The 21942-nt window shown below is 36.8% G+C and overlaps 1 protein-coding gene across 1 annotated transcript; it reads left to right on the forward strand.

Moving 5' to 3' along the window:
* Positions 1-8: 8 nt before the first annotated feature.
* Positions 9-20922, forward strand: LOC135695386 (SCY1-like protein 2). Its single transcript, XM_065214460.2, has 20 exons — positions 9-1239; positions 1572-1784; positions 2801-2958; positions 3321-3420; positions 3768-3812; positions 4253-4384; positions 5625-5843; positions 6269-6385; positions 10114-10239; positions 11942-12118; positions 12735-12857; positions 13762-13875; positions 14390-14522; positions 15104-15222; positions 15740-15840; positions 16394-16491; positions 16852-16877; positions 17701-18139; positions 19232-19447; positions 19893-20922. Exons 2-20 carry the CDS (start codon positions 1620-1622, stop codon positions 20192-20194), a joined length of 2910 nt encoding a protein of 969 aa, XP_065070532.2. The 5' UTR covers positions 9-1239; positions 1572-1619; the 3' UTR covers positions 20195-20922.
* The last annotated feature ends 1020 nt before the right edge of the window (positions 20923-21942 follow it).

A 21942-nucleotide genomic window follows, 5' to 3' on the forward strand; every position in this document is an offset into this window, starting at 1 on the left:
TTGATAGTTTTGCAGTGGATATCCCTGCATGAAACCTTCATGTTGTGATATTTTAGGACCAGGATAACTGAAGTCTGAGATTGCGAGTGGGAATTTTGTCATGCGATTCACATTAAACAAAACAACTGAGAATGGTGTTTTCACACAAAGCGTTGGCGATATTTCAACGTTCCCCTATTCGTGATGGGTTAATTTTAGTTAGACAACAAAGAAACCAGCATAACATCTTATGTTATTTCTGTTAGGGAACGCAGAGGCAGAGATCTGAGGGGACGTGAGTCCCCGATTCCGCAGCTTTTCCAAAATATATTCACAACCGTGCCCTGAATCTACGGGAATCTACTTGGCTTAGGCCCCTTGGCACGATGGAAACTTTTCAGTAAAAATACAGATGGGGTGTTTATTACTGTTTTGGAGTGGAGTTGTATAGTGTATAGCTGCAAACCGGGACGGGGGCATCATTCGGATAAGAGGGACCAGGGAGGGGAGCACCATTCGGGTTCAACTTTGTATCATTTACTAATATCTCTTTGGTTAACTTGTATTCGATAAATTGTAAATATGCTGTTGAATTACATGAATTTAAATTTGACTCAAATAGAGGAGTAGCTGGTTATTTTCTATCATGCATTGCAAAATCGAAAACCTGAAAAAACTGTTAACACATAGCAAGCACAGGTTTTAAAAAAAGTTGTATAACAAACACAATAACTTGCTGGTTTCTTAAGTCAGTAAAAATAGAGTTCTAAAGTGTGACGTCATCAAAAACCTATTTTTAGAATTTTTGAATTCTAACCAAAAAGTGTAAAAGATGTCGTCATCACTTTAGAACTTTTGTTTTGTAACTAACAATTTACAAGAAATAACCGCTTTTTACAATACCTTGAGAATAGAGATTTTTAATTATTTTTTGAGCTCAAAAAGATCCAAAACTGGAAAGATTTAACTAAATTTTCGCTGTAAAAGAAGCAAGCTTGATTATATTAGGTTCCTTCGACGCTTGAGTAAGGAGTGACTGGAGTTTTAATAAAACGTGCTTTTTGGTAACATGTGGTGGTGACGTAGAACATCGCCTCACTATCAGGTGAGTTATTTTCTCTCCCGAGGCAGAAAAACAATGGTTGGCATGAGTGAAGTGGAAGGGTCGGGTGTTTTGGAAGTTTCGATTTGTTTCTTACCATAACTGGGCCCACATTGATGTGAATAACTGCAACAAATAGTTTTGCAACAATAGCAAAGGTGAATATTTTTCTTATATCGCTCGATCATTTAGGTTTATTAATTTTTAAGGTGAATAAACACGAATGACAGTAAATAACAACACATAAATAAAAACAATGGAAGGAAATAACTTTTACAGTTATTCATTTTGTTAAGGTCCGTCTTCTTTTTTCAAGCTATTCAACCTCAGTTTTGAAAATTTTGCAAATAAAGATTCGAAATTATTTGTTATCTCTTGTCTATAGAAAAGCAACCTTTAATTTTATGATTTTCTACGATTTTATGATTTAAATTGAAGTAACCTTCAGTTGTCAAAAAGCAGGATTGCTTTTGAATAATTTTTTCTAAAGGTTAAAATCAAATGAATCATGTAAGAAGTCTGGCAATTTAAGAGAAAGATGGAGAAGTATCAGCAGACAGCATCTTCAATTTTTGGCAGCTTTAAAAATGCCGTTCTTGGAAATCCAGTTACAAGAGAGTATCAAATTGGCAAGCAAGTTGCAAGCTTTGGTCCAGGCTTGTGCTGGAAAGTATTTGAAGGGAAGAAAAAGACAACTGGGCAGGTAATATATCCATTATTGAAATTTTACATCTATTAGTATTAAAAATTACTGTTTACAGGCTTGTCATAAAGTTTTTGATGCCATAAAAGCAAAGCTGTACACATTGTTTGGTGTAAAGAACAGGATAGTCCTAAGGCTGTGTTTACATGAGAAGTTTTAGAATGGTTCCAAATCAAACTCTTTTGGACTTAATTTGAACTATTTGAACTAAGGGGTCCGTTTTGGTACGGCTAGCAGTTCCATTTGGAGCAATTCTGATGGGTCCTGTGTAAATGGAAGGCCTAACAGTGCTCATTTTAGTATCATTCCAAATAGAATCAGTCTCATGTAAACGCTGTCTAAGTTGCTACTCTGTGTTTCATGCTTAAAGCGTTTATCAGGCAAATGTTCAACTGAAAACTACCCATTATGTTGAAGAAGGTGTACATAATCTTCAAACTGTGTGGAAGAGTTTACACAAAGGCTACTGAAGCATAGTGGCTAGCTGATGATGTGAATGGCATGCATTGGGGCCTTTGTTAGACTTTTTGCCTAATTATTTTTTAAATGAATAAAAATGTATTATACAAGGATATTAAAAAATATATTTGATATTTTAGTAAGTAAGTAACATCTTCTTGTGGTAGACCCATGAAATCTCTAGGTATGCTTAGGAAAGCCTATTTCTCACAATGGTTTTATAAATTTATAATTTATAATCAGACAATCTATTACTTATCTGTGATCCGCTAATTTTTAATTGATAAATACCTATAGTTTTTTGTGTGGATAAAGGAAAGGCCACAATATCAGGCTGCTTGACAGACTCTGATTGAATTCTTGTGGCGAAAAATCGATAAAATAGTAGTAAATAAGTAATGCGGTAACTCAATGAGCATGAGCAACAACAAACATAAATAAATCAGTTATGGCTAATACTTCGCCCCTGCATACGGGTCTTCGTCTGAGCAAAAGTTTCTTGTTATCTGTTTATTTGAATTGTTTTGATTTGACTTTACATGTAATTTACTCTTTAGGAAGTCTCAGTTTTTGTTTTGGAAAAGAAGTTGATTGATAGCTATGACAAAAGAGAGCGGGACCCAATTACTGAGATGTTCAGAAAAGGTCCTCAGCAACTTGCAAAACTGAGGCATCCAAGACTTTTGACCATTCAGCACACAATAGAGGAGTCTAGGCAAGTAAATCATATGTTGCAGGATTTAATTGGAACAACAAAAGAGTTAAAATAATAGATTTTTACAGATTTGAGTATGATTTCTTACCTGTCACTATTAGGGAAGTACTATCTTGTTTCTCACTTGTAAGGCTACAATTCAGTTGTCAGTTTGGCTATTCATGCTAGAGTGGCTTCATGGTGGTGTAATGATACCATTTACCTGTTTGTTACCGCAGATGCACCAAGTAATATGTCAATCTGTCAAGTAAATATAGATTTAATTAGCAATTAAAAATAACCTTTGATGAACTGTGTTCTTGTTCTAAACAATTTTGTTTGAGAAGGTAAATATTGGGCTATGGGATGTTTTCATTTTTCAGAGATTCGCTTGCATTTGCAACTGAGCCAGTTTTTGCAAGCTTAGCAAATGCCCTTGGCAAACATGAGATGCTTCCACAACAGGCCATCGAAGAGCTCCGTGTAAGCTTTTATTTTTTACTTCCCATTGAAGTTGTTGCTTTTTCTGTTAAGTTAATTTTTAGCGTAAAGTCAACTTATGATACAAGAATGAATGCTACAGTTTGTCTTAAGACTACTCAAGCTCAAGTGTACTCCCTATCTGCTTCCAAAAGTTTTTCTTGATGACCAGATAGGTCAGTAAAAAATGTACTACTAATATTGGTTTTTTAAATTGTAATCTATATAGAGATGCACATTAGTTAGACCATTTTGATATATTTGGTCTCAGTAATTAAGGCTATAATTTCCAATGAAAAGATATTTTATTGATAGTTTGTAATTTTGTGATATCTGATTTGTCTTTTCAGACTTATGAACTGTTTGATGTTGAGAAGGTTTATGGTCTGCTACAGGTAAGACAACATGTCTAGAACTGCCAGTTTGGATTTTGTCATGCAATCTACTTCAAGAAACATAACTGAGTCACTATGTTGGATGTTTTAAAACAAAGCATTTGAAATATTTTAGTTTCTACTAAATTTTGTGATGATTAATTTTGGTAATGTGATGTATATATGTAACATCTTTTATCACTATTTCTGAACTGCTAATCAAGCAAAGAAAAGCACTGGCATAAGTTCTGTATGAATTTACACTCAAATCTCTCTTGTTTTTCTATCTGTGCCCAAAAAGCTTGGAAACTTTCTCTGAATTTACCTCTGCTTTGAGTTGCTAATATATACGCACAATTGTGCTTTGATTCTCTATTTCTGTAAAATTCTGTACATTGTTGATCAAAAGAGAAGTGTAATTGTGAAGATCTTTCTCAGTATCATTTGATCTACTTATTCAGGTCGCAGAAGGGCTTGCTTTCTTGCACAATGATGTCAAGCTACTAGAGGGCAACCTCACTCCAAGCAATATTGTCATAACAAAGGACGGTCAATGGAAGTTGGCTGGGTTCAGTTTTTCATTGCCTTCAGAGGTAAGCTAGAAGCAAATCGCCACCACAAATCGACTTACTATCTAATAGCTACTATCATTTCTAGACCGTTCAGCTAGTTCTATGTAGATTTGCTTACAATTTTAGATTATGAAAGCAATATGAAAATGTTAGGAAGATTGAAAGGGGGGATATTTTTCCTTTTCATTGACATACAGTTGTTTTTTAAAGGCCAATGCGGAAGAGGTTCAACAGCTGACAGAGCTATTTTGCAATTTGTACAATTTGTTCCTAACTTTCGTCCAATGTAAAGTTTAGCCAATATCAACATGTATTTTAAGGCGTGCATCATCAGCATAACTGGATGGTCAACTGTGTGCAAAATTCTAAGTGAAGTTAAACGAAATAGATTTTTAGGCCTTCTTGATAAGATAAAATGTTCCTTTGACCAGGGTTTTTAGCATTCCTTGTAATTCCATTGTCGTTCTGTTTCTCTTCTTGGTTGAGACATCTACATAATTTAACAGATAAGGATCCGATATGACTTCAAAACGATCAGTTAATTTTTATTCTCGTAGCTTAAATGAATCACAAGTACATTTGTACTTGTTTGCATTAATTTTTTTCTCGATGGCGACTGTGGTTTTTTACTTCCTTTAAACACTAAGTTCTGTTAGCCAAATTTATTTCCACGTCGCTGTCCGTTTTCAACAGCATATTCTCACTTCATAGTGAACCAATTCTTTAAATTGCCAGTAAAGCAAAAAGACATTACTTGGCGGTGAAATGGTCCTTGTATTCTCGGATTCATTTTACATTAAGGGTTGTGGTAACTTATTAGTTTTATAAATCATGTTTTGAAGACTGTTAACTGCCAAAATGTGGCACGGCTCACGTTTGAATGTAAATCCAAGTGGATAACGTGCTTTTGAAACAATGGCCTATTCAAAACTGGTTTAACCAATCATTGGCACAGTGGCAGATATCAATCTGAACGTACAGTAGATAAGGGCTTTTTCTAGCATTTATCATCTGCAAAGGATATTCTATGGGGCTTTCAAACTTGATCGAACCCCTGTAATTTCTCCACAAAGAAACATGGGTGCTTGTTTGCAAACTAGAAATCGCAGACCCTTGATTACCAGGCGTGGTATAAAGGGAGCTATAAACCCTTGTTATCAAGCGATGCCTTCCACTAAACCCACCCTCAGTCGAGTTGCCTTGTGTCTACACCCATTGATTTTGTGACATTGTCACTGATAACTGTATTTTTCGATTCCAGCAAGGTGCCAGTCAAGCCTTCAACTGGGAATGTCGTTTGCCAGTAATTGCCAAACCAGAATTGAACTACTTAGCTCCTGAATACCTGCTTAGCCAGTCTTGCGAGCGTGCTAGCGATATGTTCTCCTTTGGTTGCTTAATCAATGCAGTTTACAACCGACTAAAGACACCTTTTGATGCTTGCAACAGCGTGGAAGCATATAAAAAGTGCATTGAACAGGTATGTGTTACATTTGAGTGCAAGAAAAGCTCGAGTAAAGCTAGAGTAGTGACATTTAGTAAGCGGAGACAAGTGTGGTAATAATCAACCACACCTTTCTTCCTCCCAAGTTACTCTAATTTGCATCTGGATATAAATTCTCTTTCATAATTTTGTTATTCCTCGATATTTCTTACAATCTGAGAAACAGGCCTTTTCAGTATGCATTTATAACGTTTAATCTTGTCATGCTTTGTTGCACTCAGTTGTAAAAGATTATATAAGTGGGACGAGTTCATAAAAAATATACAGACACAACTGTATCGTTGGATTGCTAGTTTTATAGCATACGTTGAATTAGGCACAGGTGCTTTTGATCTGTAAATATATGACCAGCTCCAGGCCTTCTCCTCCAATGTGTCTGTTCTTATTCTATTTTCTTGCAGTTTTGTAGACTTGGGAGTGATTATATGAAGGAAATTCCAGTTGTCGTACGAGACCACGTGAAGTCACTGTTAAATATTGCACCTGGCGTTAGACCAGATGCTAACCAAACTATCAAGGTATGTTCTCCAGACTCTCATTAAGATCTTTGTTTATAAATCAACCCATTGCTGTTCGCCTCGTAGGATGGATGAGACCCAAAGTAGTCGTTGTGCTTTTGAAGGGAGAACTGGTTGTTTATAATCAAAAGAATATTCGGCTATGTTATCTTACTCAGAATCGCTTCTCTATCAACTATATGATATGTTAGAGACTAGAAACTTGACGTCACTCGGCCGACCACCTTGACCAAGGCCAATGAAAACGAAATAATCCTATATACAACACTCTTTTTTTGCTCTGATGAAGTCCCGTATGCCGGGGCGAAATATTAGCCATAACTGATTTATATGTGTTTGTTGTTGTTCACTCTCGTCGTGTTGGGGTGTTCTATGCTATGCCCTGTTTATATAAGGAAAATTTTTTATGATTCAGCTCATCAGCGAGAGGGCGGATATTCTGATTGGTTGGTCATGTGTACGGGTTGATATACTCCTTTTTTGATGTTATATAGCGAGTTGGAATACCCTATATAACAGTATCTCGAGTCCGTCCGTAATAAGTTGTGTTATGCACAGACTGCCTCGATGCAGAGAAGAGGCGACGAAGAATCTCTTTTCTTGACTACTGTTTGGTGTAACAGAGGTACCTACGGACTGCAAGAAAACCCCATTCAAGAGTAAAGGCATGTCAAACAACATAGCAAGATGCGAAAAACTTTTAGAGCTTTTGAAAACAAGGGGAATCTGAACGAGCTATAAAGACATGGGTCTCTTGGCACCCTTTCTGATCTTTGGGGAAGTCAATTATCGAGCTAAGATGCCCTGAACTGCGTTACATCACTGGTACCTGTAAAGGTCAGCGAACAATATTTTTATTAACAGTACCCAATTCAAAGGCAGCTACCTACAAAAATGACATTTTGAACAATTATTTGCTGTAGGAAGTTGCCAGTGCTGAAAAACTATCAAAGGCTTTGTTGGCTCTTAGGCAAATAGTCATGTATCCATAAAGCAGATGCGCCCTTTACTTTCGGCACTTGAAAAATAATTCCTAACCGTTCTTTCCCATGAATGAATAATCTTTAGATTAAGTTTTCCCAGATGCATTGTTTTGATCAGTAGAAAGAGAATGCAGTTTAGCTGGCTACATCTTATGAAAGTGACCACACTTTGGTGCTTATTGCGTTGTTTTGAAACATTCTGTAGAAGCATGGTCTCCAGAAGTCTATAAAATGTAAAAATTTGAACCTTAGCCATCGGCCTTTTAAGCATGCGTTCAGGCTTATCGTTCCTCTTTCCTTGGAGAACAAGTAACTTGAATTAAAACTTCTGATTTTGATTAAACATTTTCAAAATTAGCAGATTGCCCCAAGCTTTTTGACACCTAGTTTGCATCTTGCCTCCGGCCAGTAACGCCAGCACTAAAGGAGAACAAAGGAACCTAGGTGTGGCATGTTTTTATAGCTGAAATCCTCTTTCATAGACTTTTTAACGGTTTTTCGCCGGACGATTGCCTCCTTTTCAGGAATGACTCACAGTAGTAGACCCTGGTTATAGTGACCCTATGTTCCTTGAAAAGCTGTGACAGTAAGCGGATTGTGACTTTAAACGGAGCTAAATTGAATAGATTTGCGTATTCAGGTCTAAATTGCATGTCCCAGTAAACGGTAGTGTAAGTGGAGTGACTATAAACAGTGTCACTTGTGCGAATATCAGAAAAATTTTAAAGAAAAGTTTTTGATTGCCATAGTTAGCATCCATACACGATATAAGATGAACTCATATTCGGTTCAACTGCTGGGGAGCGAGTTTGAAGGACTTCCTTTACATCTTCACATTTCATTTTCAATTTCTTTAGAAGAATGCTTAAACTGCACCAAAGCGTGTGAATTGAATTTTCCTTTACCAGCCCTATACTTATTAGCAATGACGTCGTTTTCGATTTTCTTCTTTCTCCTCTCTGACTTTGTCAAATGTTGCGAGTTGCGTGCCTCTTTGCAGACCCAAGGCCAAACTGCACCAAATCTAAGCTTGTGCAACATTTTTTGCGGATTCTGTGGTTGTAAGTTACGCGATTTGGGTTACATTTTGCATTCGTCACAGATTAAGACTCTCATATGGTCTTAAAAAGCTGTTGACAGGTTGATTTACTGAAATATTACTTGGAAGGCACTACTCACCTGAACAGCCATATAAAACACCCTATTAAGGAATGTGACTCGGTAAAAACATGGAAATATTTAAACAATTTAGCCAATGCTGACTTAGTATGGCCAACAAATTTTTGACCCTCACCCTTTTCAACATTTACTCAGTCTTGCGGCTTAAGTTTGTAAATATTAGACTTTGGTTGAATTCTTTGTCAAAGCGGGTAGAATATGACGGCTTCTGAAAGTAAACATAGTCTCCATCATTTGAAACCGAGGACCTGAAAGAACCGAATTGAGGTTGTTAAATACAAAACGACTAGCTCAGTTGTTCTGTAGATACTTTTTTAAACATGTTTACTCAGGTTGTTTTGATTCAGTTTATTTCAGGTTTTGTTAATGCATGTTTGATCAAAGCTTTCGGATATTGCTCATCTAGCCGAGTGTACAGAAAACCGCCAGCTGCTCTCGAATTGCCATCCATCAAAAGGGTGCTTCGTTTCACGCCGCCTTTTCACGAGCCCGAGTTCAAACAAAAGCGAGTTAAAATGTATTCGTTTTTAAAGTGAGACAATGGAAACGCCAGTCTGCTTTAAAGGCAATCTGTCACGACGTTGATTGGTTATAAGAACAAAGGAATTTTTTATTGTTTCCAGTCCCCCTTTAATTTATCGCATTGTAAAAAGTATGGCGGAGCGCTGGAATCGTGTTTAGGCTATTGTTCCAGCTATTGTTCTCTTTAACCAATCCACAACGAGACAGATTACCTTCAAACTCGTTCTGATCCGTTTTGATCGCTTCCATTAAGCTTGGTTAAAATGTACCCAGGCTTAAAATTTATCTTTAGCCCTCTACACTTTAGGTAAATCAGATTTGAATAATTATAAACAGAAACCAGAGGACGCAAAGCTGTGAGAAAGTCAGTATTCACAACAATAGTCCTTAATTTTTTTATAATTTTTGTTGTTGTAAGTGGATTAAAAGTTATCTGGGTTTAGTTTTTCCATCCGTTTTTGTTTTCAGCCGGGTTAGTGGAAAGGCTGCCTCAGAAAACAATACCGAATCATATATTTTGTATTAGGTATGATCCAACCTTCTGTAGAATTCAGGTTTTCTCAAAGTTTCTCTTCTCTTTTGGATAGGACACTCTTTGTGGAAATTTTGTATATACGTTTCGTACAATCATCTAGGCATGTAAACTATACAAGGTATGGCCTGAAGACAAATGATCGTTGTTTGTTCCTGAGAGCCCCAGACAGATAAAATATTTCGTTAAAAGGTTGCGATTTTCAGCCCATGCTGCAGAGGTTTTGGTGTTAAGGACTTGAGATCTTCTAGAAGAAATGCCTGCCGAAAATAACATGGAACGACCTAGCATTTCCTTTCTTCCGATTTTCACTGTTATCAAACTCGAAAACGTGTTTTTAAGTCATTTATTGATCACTGGGTGCATCAGAATATACTTAGGCGAAGGTTATCCAAATTGGTATGGGGTTGGGGGGGTTGGGGGGGTTGGGCTGTGTGTGGTATGCGGCAATTTAAGATGGCATCGATATCTCGTCATAGATGCATTTAATACTGTTTCCTTATTTATTTTAGCATGTATTTTTTGATGATGTTGCTGCAATGACCCTGAAGTATTTGCATACACTTGTGCAGCGTGATGATATGACCAAGTCACAATTTTTCAAAAGTTTGCATCGAGTTCTTTCAAAGCTCCCGAAGGTAATTTTTTTGTCATCTACTCGAAGACATGTTTTTGGTGGTGACTTGTAATAAATATGAGTTAGTGGCAAGGCTTGTATACCAATGCCTAAACTATTTTTAAAATATTGTACGTAGGATGCTGTTGAACTATTAAATTCATTTTTACGTTGCTTGCAGGCTCAAAGTAGTCCATGAAATCTATTTCAGTACTGTCAACAAGAATTGGATTGTTTCAAGTCACGTTGCGAATCTGTGCGACGTCAAAGCTCAAATTCTGTCTAGGAACTTGTTCAAAAACAGTTCTAAGGTTACAATATGCAAAATCATTTGATTCTCCGAACGTCTAGCATTGTTTTTAGAAGTTGCTTTTTAAGTATTGATAAGTTGCTGAGGTGAATATTTTGAGGTTGACCCAGTTGTAACATCAAAGGGGAGGCGAAATGACAGTAGATCTTGGACACTTGCACTTCAAATACAGTTGAATATGTTGCTAAGCCTTTAACTATTTTGATGCAAGCACTAACGTGAGAAACCTGAGGTACTAATTCTTAAAGCAGAATGGGTGAAAAGCTTTGGGATGTCAAGTTAAAATCAAAGTTTTATCACTAGAAGATCAGTAACTTGCCTTTACGTTAGAGTTTAGAATTTTCACTGGGCCACTTCGTTTCTGTATGCTGCCTCTTGCTTATCATAATGTTTCCATGTGAACAACTTAACTTGCATCTATTTTGTTACCGCGAACAGAAGAGAGCCTATGATTAGAGACGTATGTTTTTGAATGCTTAGGGTCGTCTCTATTTCAGAAAGTAATAATTAAGACAATTCCCCCAGTGATTTTCCTTGAATTTTTTCTTCGTTTCTTTTATATTGCCCTTTGAAAAACCTTGCAATATTCCAATGCATTGGAAGCTTTTCCGTTCAGAAATTCTCCAGATAATTACACCTCTAGGCAATCTTATGCATTGACTAGACCATAACCATAGGGGCAATGACACTCCAGATAACTCTCTTTGACTTAGAAATAACCTTCTTATATCAATATTTCTGTATTTTAACCCTTTCATTTCGATTTACAATCGAAACTTGGATTTCTCCCCTTTTTCCATCTCTCGTAAATGTAATATTTCAGACCACACAGTTCATATCCTAGGCTTAATTTTAATCTGTAAGCTTGCATTGAGCATTTACATACGTTGGTCTCCTTTATTGAAGTTAAAACCTTAATTTCGTAGTGAAAGAAGCTTTTTAGTCGTTTCCTAATCAAGGCCCTTCTTATGTTACTCGTCTAATTCCTTGTATAAGCCAAGGATACAAAACCCAGTGGTGCTAAATTGTGTGTAGCGTTGACAGATCAAGCAGCTTACTAATGTCTGCTAATATTTGCTGTTTGCTATTTTGATTTCAAATGATTTCTCAGCATAATCTTTAAGTTCGTTCTTGTTTTCTTGAGAAGTTTCTGAAAAGCATACATTGTGAGAAGTACTCTATAAAGGCAGCATAAATGCGAAATAGTGAAAGTAAATTACCCTATGGAAGTCCCTCGAATTTTGCTCAATCGGGTTTAAAGTTATGCAACGGCAGAATTAAACTTAAAATGGACTTCAAAAAACATTTTTAATATTATAAGCATTTTGTTGGGGTAAACTTGTCTCTGGTATTGTTTGAATTAATCATATTGGCCTCATTTTGTACTTTTTGTAAACGCCAAGTTTTCTTTTAGAGGGTACTTCATCAAAGAGTTCTTCCTCATCTATTCTTGGAATTTCCAAACCACCCCATGATTCCATTCGTGCTACCAAATGTGTTACTTATTGCTGAAAACTGTACGGACAAAGAGTATGTCGATCTGATACTACCAGAGCTGAAGAAAATATTTCCGGTTCAAGAGCCAGTTCAGGTTTGTGAACACACGTTACAACATGATCATCACTACGAATACCTCTCTTCAACACCCTTTAACGGACGCCCCAATTCAACGGGCCCCTCCTTCAACAAACCCATCCCCTTACAGGCACCTCCCTTCAATCGACATCTCCCTAAAACGCACATCTACCTTAAACGAACATCTCTCTTCAAATGAGAACACCCATTTAACAGACATTAGCTATTCGTGTCCGCGATTATGAGGTTTCTGTGTAACTTTTTGCTGTTGTTCTCCCTTTTATAAGTTAAATGTTGTCTTTAGCAAATAAAGCAAATCAGTCTCGGTATATTATAGTAAAGTTTGGAGGCCATGGGCAAAAGAATTAGGTGAATTTCCAACTGTATAAATTTATAGCGAGAAAGACACTCTCTCGCCTGTGTAGCCTTTTGCCATGTTCTATTGAATATCATTTTTTTATCGATATCACCAGCTATTTGATAAAACTACCCATAATAGAATAATCAATATAGGTACAAGAACAAGATTTAACGTATTATGAAAAAAGGGAACCCCACATTTTATGTACGCGTGCCCAACGTCAAGCAAGAAAAGAAGCTTGCCTCTAGTTTCTTTATTTTCATTATTTCAGGTCTTACTTATATTTATGCAAAAGATGGAGCTGCTACTTAAAAAGACACCTCAAGATGAGGTCAAGAACTCTGTCCTTCCCATGGTCTTTAGGGCTCTTGAATCTTCATCGTCGCAGATTCAGGTAAGATGAAATTACGTAGAAGCCCATGACTGGGATGTTTTCGAACTGTTTATCAAGTATTTAATGGGTATACAATGGCAGGTCAAGGGAGGCCAAATGCAACGAGGGAGCAACTGGTCTCCCCCACCCCTTTCCCAACCGTTTGCCCATATAAAGTGTTTTCTCCTCCAGCTATATCTAATACCTTAGCTTGGTGAGGATATACGATTTGCCTTAGCTTGGTGAGTGAAGAGAATTATGCCACCAAGAAAGCTACAGAAGGATTCCCGTGGTTTGAGGCTGGCTCAAAATGACGCCATTTTCGACCACCCTCTTCAGATGTCACACTTATAAACAGCTTGCTGATGCTATGAATAAATCGGAATTATCGTCTTAAATTTTCATTACTGTCTCTAAATACTGTAACTCGAGTGTCGTAGTATTGAATTGTCGACGATGAATCTAACAGTGCCATCATAGCAAGATCGTATCCGAGCCATCATAGCAAGATCGTAAAAACGAGATCGAATCCTCTGAAACCATTTGCGCCTCTTACCGGAGCCACACTTCTCCTGCAGCTAGATAATTTTCCACAAGTTTTAGAAATAGGCAATTTAGCCGAAAATGATAGCCAAAGGAACCAAGGTAGCAAAAAATGATTAAATTGCAGCAAAGAAATTGAGCTTTTCTTTTTAGGCTATACAAGCGACTCTGCACCCTTATTCTCTAATATCCTTAAAAGATGACACTTTTTAAGGGTGACAAGGGAGGTTCAGATTCTCCCCCTTTTAGGGTTCTTAAAAATTCGACCATAGATCGCAAAAATAACGATAGAGGAAGTAACTATAATTTATAACCCACCACGTAATTTAGGCCTTTTCATTCAGTGCTGAATCTAATATTATATTTCCTAATTTATTTGTAGGAATTGGTTTTAAGTATAATCCCGAATTTCGCTCATATGATTGACTACGCGTCTCTGAAGCATTCCATTATTCCAAGAGTGAAAAACCTCGTTCTGAAGACATCAGTGCTGTCGGTGAGCGTCAAATCATCTCCAATCTTTAGATTTATTTTCTTCTTAGTGGAGAAATTTTTCTCATTGAATTTCACGGGAAGTATTTGCATGTTTATAATCATTTTCCTCAGTTTGTATCAGACCAGAATGCGTGTCTCCCCTCACCCTATTTTTTGTTCTCTGCATCTCTTCTGTCATACACCATCTCTGCAACCTCTAAGTGACACACTTGTACCAACTGTATCTTAAGCAACTATCTTTTTCTAACAATATTTTAATAATTGGCTCTTTAATTGTCTTAAGAGAGACTTTATGTTGCATAAAATGTTCGGACGTGAGGATCACTGTTCGTGGACATCATATGTCGTCTACTTTTGTGTGTTTTGTTGATCAACATTGATTGATAGGTTTATTCTAACCAATAAGATTCAACAACAGCCACGTGCCAAAACCCACGTTTTTGAGTGGCCAAAGAATGGTGACTTCGCATAGTCAGTATCCCAAGCTATCAGTGCATAATGTTGTATCGCCGCAGGTGCGAGTGAATGCCCTGGTATGCATCGGCAAGATCATCGAATACCTCGACAAGTTTCTCATGATCGATGACATATTTCCAGTTCTACCTCAAATACCATCAAAAGAACCTGCAGTTCTCATGGCCATATTAGGTACTTGAGCTTTATGACATTTTCAAATTGGACATAATATATGTTAACCATGTACATTGTTTGTTCCTTGAAGAATATACAAAGGCTCTTACGCATTTACTACATCCTATTTTACTACTTTTTCTTAATTATTTTAATAATTGTGCATTTTTGTGTTTTCTCTTTTATTGGTGTGGCATTAATGTAAAAGTTTAATAAAAGTAGAATTCTCCAATCATTAGTTGTCTTTCTTTTACTTGTAATATTCATTCATTCATTCATTCATTCATTCATTCATTTATTTCAAATGTTTAAGGAGGGTAGCCCTTCAGAAATGCCGATTTTCAAGGGGCCCTCCACTTAAAATACTTATAGAAATTCTTATAAAAAACAAATTATCCTAATTACAATTAAATATTTACAATCTAAAATAAATCCTTTTTTAACTTGAGTTTAATTTTACTACAAATATCTATAACGAAAGGCGAAATGATAATTTCAAATATACAATTTACAATTACGCAAGATTTCCGTTCTTTAGTTGTCCTTCTTTTATCTGTAATATTCAGGTTGTATATATTAATAAAGAAAATTTTTTGCAGGCATATACAAGAAAACGCTGGGGCACAAGAAGATGAACATCGAGACAGATTACCTGGCGACAAAAGTCATTCCGTTTCTGCTTCCATTGGCAGTTGATGCAGGCCTAAATGTCACCCAGGTACCTTCCTCGTTTCTACGCTCAAATCAAATACAACCTCCATTTTCATTACTTTTAAACAAAAGCATTCAAATATGAGCTTTGAAGTTAATTATCATTTTGCTTCATCGCATTTTCAAGTCCACATGAAAGTATTCTGAAGCTGCACCTGTAAACTTGGCCGAGGAAACTTTGTGAAAAGGTTTAAAGCACTTTAGAGATAAAGCATAATGAAAATCATATGGAATGTGAATAAAACGCAATGTTGAAAAAAATAGGAAATATGAGAGAGTCGTAGAAAGGCGGATGAAGCTGGGAAAACATTGAATGTCACCGTTTTTCGGCTACGTGTGTATGAATAAGGCGATTGAGAACGTTTGATTCAATAAGGTTGCTATTCAGTCCATCCCTGGAAATTCAATCAAAAGTTTGACTAGACATACATAAGGTTCTCACCCTATTTCTGTCATCTTCTGTGCAATTCTTTCTATGTTTTGTCCCACAATAATGACGTCTTTTTTCTTCTTGAATTTCCCAGTTCAACAACTTCATGTCAGTAATCCGGGAGATGCTAGATCGGATTGACCAAGAACACAGAACGAAGTTGGAACAACTCAGCAAAATGCAAGAGCAGCAAAAGTGAGTTTGTGCAGATACAAACTATTCCTTATTTTTCTTGCCTCTACATTTGCACTAAAATAGTCTCAATTTCTTACAAATTTTACATGGAAGAAGCGAACAGAAACTTAACAAAGGGTACATGGGCGCAATATCAATAGGTGGCAATAGGCGCAATATTAATGGAGTATTTAACGGTGCTTCCATACGTGCATAAGGTTCTAGTTTACAAATATATTTCTTTTTAATTTTTACTCTGCTGATAAAATACATAGACAACAATTTAGATGCGAGGAGCAAAACCACATGAATTGTGAAATTAAAGTGAAGAACTTTGACACTGCCAAAACGAGGGTTTCTGAACACCTTTTTCTTCTTTTTGAGACCCAACTCGACAGAACCATACCAAAACCCTGGGTGATGCCCACAAGCATTGAACATAGCCGCATTGAGCTGCATCAAACGCATTCAAAGTCTCTTTTTGCCTTTTGCTTAATTACATGATATCCTTATTGCACTTTTTTCACACTTTAAGTTTCTCTGAGCAGATCTTCCTATTCAACTTTTTTCCTAGATCGGCACTCGAATTTTCAAAGGCTGTAGAAGAATCACGTGATATGCAAGAAATGCTTGATAAAGTCGATAAACTTGTCCTCGGCAGTCCTGATAAAGGTGAGTCTCAATTTGAATTCCAAGTCCAATAAGTCAGATATTACTCCGTAATTCTAAAATCTTGTTTTGGCTAGTAATAAATTAGGGTTTTCATTGATTTTGAAATTGAACGCTCACACTTTAAAGTAGATGTCTGTAAGTTAATTAAAGTTTGTGCAGTATTACTAAAGTGAGGGTAAAAGTAGGCGGCGTAGGCTTAGTGAGTAAGCGGCGGACTTTCGTCGGTTGCCGGCTTCTAATGGAATCCCTGAATAAATGAAATCAATTTAATTTTGAGCAACATCCAGTAAACACGGAATTATAGTTTTGCCTCTAACAGATTGAAGGCATTAATTTTGCTCTGTTGCTATTTATTCCTAGCTCCAAGCACATCAAATGCATCAGAGGTAAGCTCTTATGCTTCTTATGCTTCAATGTTATGATGCTCTTTTAAATGCTTCGAATGTGTGGTCATTAAAACTGTCCTTCCAGTGTAGTAACAACTAACTAGCATTGCGATCAGATGCACAATTTATGCCCCTGGTTATTAATTTATTTTGTATAAACTTCACTTTATGCTAAATCCATGGAAAGGAGATGCTGCTTTTTCAAGAATCGACTGTCCTTGGGTCTTTTTTAAAGTTGCCCATAGGAGTTGCTGGATCCAAGACTCTGCATTAGATTCCTATTCATAATAGGTTCTTGAAAAGTATTCCTATTACAGTAAATCCCTACAAAACAGAACCTGAGAACTAAAGAACCTACAGGCTATCTTTCTTTGATAAAACCATGTTTTCGAGAGACTTCTTCGCCTGACATTGTTCCCGGAACCTTGGCCCCCGCAATTCCTCTAAGCACTTCTAGAACGAAGCTCAAGAAAATACGGTTCTTGAAAAAGCATCTTTTTTCACGCTTTACTTGAGAAAACTAGTAAAAAAGAATGTTCCTCTACTTTTTTGGAGAAAATTGCAACCATAGAAAGAAAAGTTAAATTGAAAACTTTTTCTTTCTTTCGCAAAAGTCCCGTCTTGCTTGGTGCGGTAAAGGTTTTACCAAAAACTGTCAAAATCTACGTAAGCTAGATAAAAAATTTATTTCTTCCAACAAAATGAACAAATTTGAAGGCAATTTTTCATATGTTTAGATGCATTAAGGACTTGTAAAATTGCGCGTGAAAAGTTGACAAATTATGTTAGTTTCGACTTTGGTAATCTGTTTTCTTTTCTCCAGTTTTCTAAAGTCTTTGGAATTATGACTGAAGATTCTCCACGTGGAAAAAAGCAATCATCTGAGTTACTAATGGATGTCAAAGAGGACAAGAAAAAACCATCCCCCAACCCAACGGCCATAACTTCGATGACCTCGAACAGGCCGACGCCGAGTGGCGTAGAACAATTTCAACCGCTTCCATTCACCTCAATGCCCGTAGAATCGTCGAATAAAACAAACATAGCTGGTGGCTCGAAAACCCGGACTGCACCTAATACGCAGTCGTATACATCAAGCAGACCAGAGTCAGACAGTCTATTGCCGAAGCGGACTACGGTTCCTTCCAGCAGCAGCTCAGTGCTACAGCCACAAAAGTCGTCATTTCCTGCAACTAGCTGGTCGAATGCAGCCTCATTAGATTCTTTAATGATGAAAAATGCGGGGCTTAACACAACATCGGGTAGGTGTGCTTACCATGTAACCAAGGCTGAGAAATCCTTTAAAAAATCCGACAGAATATACCCAAATTACCGGAAAACCAGCTCAATAAAATTACACTGATTATGATTTGCTCCCCAGCGTACCTATAGAGTATCTAATAAATCGCTTTTGGTCGTGGATGGGACCCTTTGAAAATGAATCCACTAGTATCTCGACCCTTCTGAAAGCTATATGCCTACCTAATTTTCTTATAGAGTATCCAGCGATTGTGTCTTGTTTCTCTATTTTGCTTTCCATTTTCCGCTCCCCCCAAAAACGATGTTGATAGATCTGGTAAGTATCAGAGAGTCATACATCTTTCCTACCACCACAATGTGTTTACGGGGGGAATAGGGGTAGTTGAATTTTTCCTTTTGAATTTGACAAAAAGAAGTTCAAGTTGGTTTTTGAAGCAATTTACTTCCCCAGTCACTATGCTGAAGAACCTAAAATCTGGCTGCTATTTCATAAATTCTATTCGATTCCGGTACAATATGCTTCCTTGAAATTCAACAAAGCTTTGAACAAAGACGATAATTTTTTTGTTTCTGTTTGAAGATGTCCGTTGTTTAGGGGTATCCATTGTTGGGAAATGTCCATTGTTGGGAAGTGTCCGTTGTTTGGGAAATGTCCGCTGTAAGGAATTGTCTCTTGTTGAGAAGTGTCCGTTGTTGGGAAGTGTCCGTTGTTTGGGAAGTTTCCACTGTAAGCAAGTATCCTTTGATTGGAAGTGTCCGTTGTTTGGGACGTGTCCGCTGTTGGAAAGTGTCTCTTGTTGAGAAATGTCCGTTGTTGGCAAGTGTCCGTTGTTGGCAAGTGTCCGTTGTCTGGAAGAGTCTCTTATTGGGAGTTGTCTGTTAATGAGGGTTTCATTTTGCTTCGACCCAACTGTTTGTTTCCCTGCCATGCTCACATTCATTAGTGAAATTTGTTAGATTATGGTTGAAGTAGATTTTGAGGCTTCTAAAATGGCTCAAATTTTTTGGTGGTCTTGGTACCTAAATATCCATACTTGTTTTGCACAAACCTACGATGAACATCTAAATGTTTTTGTTTCATTCTATTGTTTCAGCAACCAGTAAAACAACCACTAATTACCAAGGAGGATATGGCAACAGCCAGTTTAACTCTGGAATTGGGATGAGTAGCATGTCTTTTGCTGGAACAGGTCTAAACACAATGGGCCAGAACACGATGGGTCACCAGCCGATTCCAACACAAATGTCATCTTCAAATTCGAATCTGGATCCTTTTAGTCAAATTTCAACTGCGTCAAGTAGCCAACAAGGTGCATGTTGTACGATTTCTATTTTAATCTCTATAACAAAGGATCCCTTAACCTCTTATGATTTTGACAAAAAAAATTTAAATTAAAATGTATACCCACATGAAATTTTTATCTAACATTGATAAAAAAATTTTTCTAAAAAAGTTATATTCATTCTTGCCTCTTGATTAGTGCTTTTTTTAAGGTGAAGAGGAATATTGTTTAAAGACTACATTTTTACACTTAACAGTTATTGTTTTACTTTGATTTTGCTTAAAGAGCTACCTTTGCAAAGCATCTGGGTCCATTCCAAAAGCAACAATGCCTGACAGCATGAAAAATCGAAACCAATTTGATTATTTTGAATTTGTTTTTTTTATGAAAATATTCAAGCCTTTCAGGTGGTACAAATTTGATACATTGATAATACTGAATAATTAATATTGAATTTATTATGATACTGTAGATTTTCCCGGCTCAATGATGAATTTTGACGGCCACAAAATACAAGGCCAAAGTCAAAACATGCCAAGCAGTATGCATCAAACACAGGGTTTGCTGGGAGGGATGTATAACAATACACCTTTATCAAGTCAACCGCATAATGGAATGACGTATTCGATGCATGGACAGTCTTTCCACACAGCTTCAAGTCAGAATTCGTCAGGGATGCTTCTGCCTCAGAAAATGGACAATAAAGATAAACGGAACAGCCAGCAAACTAGTCTATTAGGGAGCAACAGCGAATTCCAAGATTTGTTAATTTGAATCTTTTAATTGCCCTTCTAGAAATTTTTGGTGTAGTTTAAAGAATTTTAGGTTAATATTTTCTCTAGAGATGAAATACTACCAAATATATGTGGAAAGTAATGTATTTTTGGATGGGGTAGGGATGTGATGAAGTGGGGGAGGGGCTGGTCAATGGTTACGAAGGAGCCAAATTGAATGGACTTTTATCCAGCGTTTCTGGCTTATGGATAATGTTGCTTCACTTTATCAATAAACGACGCAAGAGCCAAGTTGGATGGACGTTTATCAGTTAGAATCTTTGTGATTCTGTGAATCCGGTTGTTTTACTGAAAAAATTGGATCTAAAGTCCCCTTCAACAACATGCAAGAGTCGAAGGCAAGAAGGTTTATTAATGTTTACAGCGCTCCATGAGAGTAGATTCGAAAACGCAAGGTATATCAAAGAAGTTTAGACTCGTGGCGTGGCTTCCGGAGTTAAATAACGCAACCACCCGTAAATGTAAACCATTGCAAATATAATATCTTATATCCCTATTTTAAGATAGCAGCCAGTCAGTTTATAGAATTGTTATAAAATTCAAAAACTGCACATAGTTGAATTTTCAGTCTTATATTAGAGCAAGATCGTGGGTTATTCTGTCATCGTATTGTTCGATATATTTGTAGGAAATATTAGGTTCGGTGTAACTTTGAGTTGCAAAATTATTTATTTTGATTGCAAATTGAAATCTGATGATTATGAAAATCATACCTTCTTTGTAATCTTTCTTGAACTCATCGTCTAATGCCTGCAAACATCCAGAGATCTCCTGGCAAGAGTGAGAAATTCAATGATAATGATAATTACGGGATGAAAAATCAGTTTTAGAATGTAACGCATGAATGAAGATGCAATGAGCTACATTATGCCTGAAAATTGTTAAAAATTCTGAGTAAGGATTTACTCGAAGTTCAAAGAACCGTCTTGAAGAGTAAAATTCAGCATGATATCCGAGTAAAAGCAGAATTAAACTGGGGCAAAATTAATGCCAAAGTACTGTCTATGCACAGAGCCAGCTGCTTGATTGGTGCCTTGTAATCCTGGCACAAAGCTTATCGCCGCGCACGAAACTTAAAAGTTGCAGATAAATTCGACTTCTCCAGTATATTTACTTTATTTTTTGTCGAAGAATCACAAACTATTCACACAAGTCATGGAAACAAAATTTATAAGCATTATGCCGTAGCGGTTTTCAAAGTATTCTGACAATTTTGATGCACAACTTTCTTTTCTTGATGTGCGATACTTCGTAAGAGTATATTTCCATAAGATAGATTAATTTTCCAAGGAAATTGTTGTAGGATATACAAGCATTCTCCCTTAGCAAACTTCGGATCTTTTACTGGCCATATCCCAGCCAATTTTTAACATATTCAACTCATTTGGCATATTTAGAAGTTGCTGTTGTGTTCTTTGGAATTTATGATTCATATTGATGAATTCCAACATTAGGTTGTTGAAACGTCATAACTACGTCATCCTAAGTTATTTAAGGCGATCGGGACTGATCTTGTCGATACTCCCTAAAAAATTCTGTCTCCGAACAAATTGAAAAGATTTTCGGATGCTCTCGCTGGCAAATGTAACACATGTTTGAGCTTGCTTAAGAGTAAACAAATTTCGAAAGTTTTTTGCCTTGTAAGAGTGCTAAATTAAGATTTGCTCGCCTACTTTGTTGGCAAATGGGACTTGAACACCCCCTTGAGCACAAAAGCTAACGATTGCC

The sequence above is a fragment of the Rhopilema esculentum genome, chromosome 2, assembly GCF_057945365.1.
Source record: "Rhopilema esculentum isolate cy_ngs chromosome 2, ASM5794536v1, whole genome shotgun sequence".
Taxonomy (NCBI): domain Eukaryota; kingdom Metazoa; phylum Cnidaria; class Scyphozoa; order Rhizostomeae; family Rhizostomatidae; genus Rhopilema; species Rhopilema esculentum.